Genomic DNA, 7140 nt, shown 5'->3' with positions numbered 1-7140 from the left:
GTTGTTAGTGTGTGTCTTTTTTCTTTATCTCTTCCCCCTGTGCCCCCTGTACCTCTGGTTCACTTGAACCTATCTTGCAAAAAAGGCTGCAAAGCCTTATATGCAACATGAATACAATTCAGGTGGGAAAACTCCCCCCCTGAAAATTCAAAAATAAAAAAAAACATGCAGTTTTGCATATGATTTGTCACAGTGTACTGACAAATAATTATGATTTTTCACAAGGTTGTCGGTAGAAATGTCCACTAATTTTTATTTATGACAAGGTAACTGGCAGAAACCATATGCACAATAGACATAAAGCATCTATTTTGAAAGATAGGCTATTAATCTGTCAACAGTATTTTCTGTTTATCCATCTATACTTACATATTTATATAGTCAAATGTACCCTTAATACACCGATACCAGCTTCTTGAAATTTCTTCTATGTTCTTTAATAATATTTTTGAAAGCTCACTTCTTCGCTTGTTACAGAAGAGGAAAAACTGGCCCAAGGTTTGTGCAAAGAAACAACCTCGTTAATAGTATGCTTTCTACACGTGTCGCTTGGACTATAAATTATTAGTTGTGTGATGATTTCAGCTCAATTTTGCGGGGATGATTCTGGAGGACTGGGTGGATCAACCGGATCCGATGCGGGGAAGTGAGAGCAGTGTCGTGCAAATGCCTTGTTGCCGGCGATGGCAAGAGCCGGGAACGGCGATGTATGCGGACGTCCTTAGATTCTCAAAAGCATCGTTGTGGTGTTGTGCTCCTCTACTTTTCCTAGGCTTTGGGCCCCTTGGGAAACGTCGGATTTTTGTTTTCACCGAGTCGGATGATGACGATACCAAGACTAGTCACAATGGATAGTAACTTAGAAATACGTTACTATCTCTACAGTGGGTAGTAACATATGTGTGGTGTCATGTAACACTTTATTTATTACTCCCTCTTTTCCGGTTTATAGGACTCAAATCTGAAATCTCATCAACCAAGGCACATGGTGAGTGGTATCTCGTGCTTTACAAAACCACTCAAACTAAATTGATGCATTAACTAGGATTAAGTACACTGCATGCATGCTTGGCCACTAGATGAGTAGAAGCATTACATGCATTGGTGAGTTTTTCTTAATTCTTGCATGCGAAGATTTAATGCGCCTCGAAATCTCAAAAGGAGATGAAGATGAGCCCTTTAAATTGAAAAAATGAAAAATTTGAGATAAGCCTTATAAACCGGAAAGGAGGGAGTAAGTTGTAGACTCATCTTCTCTTGGTATGTGTGATATTACAGTGGGGAGTAGCTATGTTATCACATGCCTCTCTTTCCTTATTAATTATTGGTCACATCATCTGTTTTGCCTAGAGATGTGTGATGTTATCACCTATTTTATTTCCATGGTGGGTAGTCTAATTGGGGCATCATTTTCAGAGTCCGGGCAGCCTTAGAGTAAGTACAATAGACCTGAGTCAGCGGGCTATAAGGAATAAACTAGTATACTTTTGCTTAGTTTGAGGAAAGAGAAGAGGAGAGGGAAGGTAAACGGGCTCTTCATGAAGAGCCAGCTCTAGCACGTGCTCCTAGGCACTTTGAAAGAATGGAAGGTAAGACACATAATAAAAATATAGTACACTTTTTTGATCTACTATTGTACATGTTGACTATAAAATGAGCTGTAAATGACATGGCACTGGCTTATAACCAGCAGCTGGCTATACTATTGACCATGCTCTTAGGGGAACAAATGTGTTTCGTTGCCGACGTGTAGCAAAGGCTAGGTGGATCCGTGAAAGGTCGGGTCGTGGAAAGGTGGTGGCCACTTTGTTGCGGTGGACGTGGAAAGGTGGGAGCTGTGTGACTGAAATGGCTCTATAAATTCCGCAGCCAGCGACGCGGGATGCAGCGGCACAATTCAAAACAAGAGTTCCAAAGTAAAGCAGCTCAACTGCGCCATGCATGCAACTCGAACATCCAGTCTCGAGCTCCAGGGTGAAAGCCTAGGTCTTCACCCAAATTGATTAAACCTGGCAATGGTGATGTTTCTACGTTGTTACCATGTTGACAAAGTGTGGTATTGCAAGCCCTAGAACCAAACAGCCCCTTACTTCTTGATCCTTAAAAAAAAAAATTAGTAAAGGGACGTGGCGATGAAGAAAATGGCTCTATAAATTCCCATGAGGTGCAGCCAACGACGAGGCATGCAGCGGACAACTCAAAAGAAGAGTTTCAAACTAAAGCAGCTCAACTGCGCCATGCATGCAAACAAGACTTCTCCAGCGAAGCAGAAGGAGGGACGTGACATCTCCGTGGACATGTACCCGTTCATACGCAAGTACAAGGACGGCAGCATCGAGCGTTTCCTGCGCAGCCCATTCGTGCTGGCGTCGCCGGATCAGGGCGGCAACCGCGGGGTGGCGACGAGGGACGTCGTCGTCGACAAGGCCACCGGCGTGTCTGTGCGCCTGTTCCTCCCGTCCCGTGCCGCCGACACCGCAGGCAGGAATCGGCTTCCCCTCGTCATCTACGTCCATGGCGGCTCGTTCTGCACGGAGAGCGCTTTCGGGCGGACGTACCACCGCTACGCGACCTCCCTCGCCGCCAGCGCCGGAGCCCTCGTCGTGTCGGTGGAGTACCGTCTAGCGCCGGAGTTCCCCAGACCCGCGGCATATGACGACGCGTGGGCCGCGCTCCAGTGGGCGGCGTCCTCGTCCGACCCATGGCCGGAGTTCCCGCCGTACGGGGTGGACCGGCTGTGGCCGTTCGTCACGGCCGGCCAGGCCGGCAACGATGACCCCCGGATCGACCCTCCGGCCTCGGAGATCTCATCGCTGGCTTGCCGCCGCGTGCTCATCGCCGTGGCCGGGAAGGACACTCTGCGGGACCGCGGCCTCGACCTGGCGGCCCGCATGCGCGATCACGACGCGCCGTGGCCTTGGATGACGCCGGGGCGCCGCGAGGTGACGGTGGTGGAGTCGGAGGGCGAGGACCACGGCTTCCACCTCTACTGTCCGCTGAGGGCCACCAGCAAGAGGCTCATGGGGAGCATCGTGGAGTTCATAAACCAGCAGCCCAGCTCGTCGCCTGCTAATCCTATGGTGCTCGGCGTGCCCACGACGCTGTTCAAGGACGTGTTTGGGTATGGCACGACCATGAAGTCCTGGGGCACACGGTCCAGTATGGCACATAACAGAGCACACGGTTCTGGCGCGCACGGTCCCGTATGGCCATCCAACAAAATCTCAGTTCGACTGCCGATGCCTGCTGGTAAAGCTCATCACAAACAACATCCATTATCTGCTGCGGCTCCGTGGGGTTGTGTGATGAACAAGTTTTTCTAGATGACGGCCAGCCTGATCAACATCCGTTAACTGCTGCTGTATGGCATGGCCAAGAAGTCCTGGAGCACACGGTCCTGTATGCCCTTCTCCTACGTATACTACACTAAATAAAACACAAAGACTCTGCTACGTAGTACTCCATTAATTACTCTATGAGTCGTGTGAGTCCTTCATGCCAAGAGCTGGATTATTAGTTAAGAGGGTCCTATATATTGGTCCCATCCATTGGGATTTGTGGGAGATCAAATTCACAAATGCATGCCAATTACCGGCCAGGGAATTATATGTGAACTTGTCTTGCTTTATCTTATCATTATTTGGTGTCTACTAAATATATATTGTATGTCTTCCTTTAAAAATGTACTATATTGTATACCTAATCATGTTGAACTCTTATTTTGTATTGAATGTTATTGTACATACAATATTAGATTCTCAACCCGTTGCGTGTTCATGGTGCATATTATGTCTTTTTTTTCTTGCACTAGCAAGAGTGCCCGTGCGTTGCAACGGATTAACAGCAAAAGAATCATAAAATTTATAGCCCCACAATGTAGTACTTCCTCAAGCGTCGGTTCGTATCCCTCTCTCGCACTAGCGTGAACGTAAACTAACTACTGGCTGTCGCTCGGAAACCGGAAACCGGTACACCTGGGCCTAACACTCCATCCACTCATCGTATACTCCTGGCGTAGCACTTCCTCGCCATCAATGATATATGCACCTGCATCGTCACATGAATCGATGATATGCAACATATATAGTTGAGCAACAGAAAGAGACAGACTTGGCAGAAAGAGAAACAACATATCATAAGCATAAATAACAAAGTTTATCGTACCCAAAATGCCCTAACTAGAGTGATCTTCACTAGTTGAGGAGGACTGTTTAATTACATCACAAATAAAGTTTCGTCGTGCATAACTCAAAGTTTCGTCATACAGAAAGTATGGACTAAACGGACACATTGTCATATATCGTCAATCACTCCAACATGTCGTGTCATCCATCCAAGTCAGGGAGATAGTCCCCGAGCTTAGTGAAATGCTTCAGGTCGAGACGCTGAGCGGCTACGCGTGTTCGGACGTCTTCCCGCGACATTTGCCCTTCCTCGTAGAACATCCTTGTTTTGTCGAGGACCTCCTTTATGATGATTTGGGTAAGTTCACGCTGGATATGATAGAACTCAGGTCAACGTCGATGATCCGGGATATCTCCTAAGTTCTTTGCCCATTGCAGAATATGGGCATCTCCGGAAGTAGGGGACATGCGAAGGTTCTGCTGATCCCGTCTGTACTCCAGCATGTGGTGTAGGACATAGAATCCATCACTAAGAGTATCACTCGGTTGCTAGATGCAGCAGAAGTCGGTCTTATGGGCGAAGGTGGGCCTACGGTTCATGTCTTCTTGGTCTTGATCTCTCCACCCCGTACGCCGTAGAAAAAGATAGCACTGTCAAGAACAAACTTGTTGTGTGTGTAATCCTTTTTGTTCATGTTCTTCGACGAGTCCAAGTAAAAAGCGTGGCTGCGTAAAATAAGTACACCTCAAATTAGCCTCCACCGTGCAAATGAATTATTGAAATCGAAGCAAGGATATCCGCGCGGATGACTTACATGGGATGATAAGGCACGAGAATCGTATCCTTGTCCTTATTGGCGACGATGAATTCGACGATGTAGTCCCTTGCGTATTCACGGTGCTCTGGGCAGACTGCCAAGAAGCCCTCGTGCATGAAGTACGGGTCAGCGACACAGATATAAGGTATCTGCTCAATCGCGATGATGTAGTTCATGTACAAGGCAAAAAGGAGGACAAATGTAAAATCCAGCTTATTCAAGTGAAACATGTCGAAGATGTAATCGAATCGAAGGAAGAACTTCTCCACGGGGAATGTGTCAACGTACGACCTTTTCCGCGCCACGTTAACTACGTAGAGTGTGTATCCTGGATTTTCCGAGGCGATTAGGCTTTTCTCTCTCCTCAGCACATCGTCATGAAGTCTCCTTAGATCGTTGTATATTTATATACCGCCATAGGATGTTCTTGCTTCGTTCTTTACCTCGGAAAGAGGTAGGACATGACAGAGAGGAAGAGGGAGAGCGAGGAGGAAAGGAAGAGGCACATGCTGGGGTTGAGGATGGCGCTAACGTCGGATAAGCGGCTGAAGAGGTTGAGATTGAAGAAGATAACGGCGAGGATGAACATGAGGGCCAAAATGGCCACCATGGACGCCTAATTTCTCTGGTCGGTGAAGGACGATGTGAGGTTTTGGAAAAATGAGGAAAGGGTGGCGTTGCAGGTCGTGTTCACGCCATTCAACTGAGTGCACCTCTGTATACTCCTTCCATTTCTTTATATAAGGTATATTTGTTTTTCCAAAAGTCAGACATATGCACGTTTGACCGGGTTTTAAGAAAAATATATAAATATTCACAATACGAAATTTATATTATTTGATCCATTATGAAAAGTAGTTTCATATTTTATCTATTAGGTATTGCAAATGTTGTTATTTTATTCTATAATCTTGGTCAAACTTTCAAATGGTTGACTTGCACGGAAACCGATACACCTTATATTTTGGAACGGAGGGAGTATAACTCATTTTGCAGCTAACTCACTAGCTATTTATGAACACAGATTCGGGCGGTATTCTATTAGTCCAGTTTAAGAGAAAGTGCACATATGCAGCTGGCTTGTGTATGTGACATGATCATTTGATCATGGTGCGAGCATGTGGCCTTTCTCTTTTCCTTTCCGATACTTCTCTTTAGCAAAGACCTCCATAAAATATATATTTTGAAGATTACTTTTTAAAATATTTATGATAACCAAACGCAAAGCCCTCTAGCTTGTGTATGTTTCTGGGAAAGATTACGATATACTGCCTGCGTGCTAAGTCCACGGTACCATGCGCACAGACCCAAAAAAAAGAAGTTTTTTCCTGGGAAAAATCTAATAGAACTATTGAGAAATGATCACATATTTCTATTAAATGTCATCCTACAATCACTTAGGGCATCTCCAACAGTCCACGCAATCATTCTTACTAAAAATATGAGACATCAGCTGTGTGACGACGTGTAACAGATAAAACAAAGAGAGAGAAGAAAGCCGTTTCTCCGGTGAGAAACTACTATAAGACATGTACCAAATGTTAGAGTAAAATGAGATTGAAAGAACGTGAATGGACGATTGGTCCAGATTTCTATTAATTCTCTAGTATATATACATTTGGAAGAGATGGGAAGAAGAGGTGCTTGTGTGGAGGCATCCCTCACACTCATTTGCTAATGACGTTTGTCAATTAGCACGTGCTAATTTATTTCTAAAACTCCACCTTGTACAATACCGCTTCTTGAATGATTCATCATCGAAGGGTTCTTGTATATTCATCTTCCAAATTGAGAAATCCTTTGTGTAACTTGAGCCTCTCCCAACAGCCTATGGGGAAAACCCTATGGCTAAAACTCGTCTCCCTCCGCCTGGCTCTGCGCATGCCCTAGTTGGTCTCCGTCAACCAAAGCGCCTTCATCGCCGGGAGATGCGTGCATGACAACTTCCTGTTGGTTCAACAGACAGCACGGCAACTACACAACCTCAAGCTGCCTCGGTTACTCCTCAAGCTGGATATCGCGAAGGCATTCGATACTGTCTCATGGCCCTTCCTCCTCGAGGTCCTCCGGCATCTTGGGTTCGGGAGAAGGTGGTGTGAATGGATCTGCATCCTTGTCTCCACTGCCTCCTCGCGCATTCTCATCAACGGGAACCCAGGCCCTCCGGTTGACCACGCGCACGGCCTTCGGCAAGACGA

At 46.1% G+C, this 7140-nt stretch overlaps 1 protein-coding gene across 1 annotated transcript; it reads left to right on the top strand.

Moving 5' to 3' along the window:
• The first annotated feature begins 1630 nt into the window (after positions 1-1630).
• On the top strand, positions 1631-3719 carry LOC120972050 (2-hydroxyisoflavanone dehydratase-like). Its single transcript, XM_040397957.3, has one exon. It carries the CDS (start codon positions 2160-2162, stop codon positions 3321-3323), a length of 1164 nt encoding a protein of 387 aa, XP_040253891.1. The 5' UTR covers positions 1631-2159; the 3' UTR covers positions 3324-3719.
• The last annotated feature ends 3421 nt before the right edge of the window (positions 3720-7140 follow it).

This window comes from Aegilops tauschii, chromosome 7, assembly GCF_002575655.3.
Source record: "Aegilops tauschii subsp. strangulata cultivar AL8/78 chromosome 7, Aet v6.0, whole genome shotgun sequence".
In the NCBI taxonomy this organism is placed as follows: domain Eukaryota; kingdom Viridiplantae; phylum Streptophyta; class Magnoliopsida; order Poales; family Poaceae; genus Aegilops; species Aegilops tauschii.
Note: the sequence above shows the minus strand (reverse complement) of the source record. Positions and strands in the feature narration are given on the sequence as shown.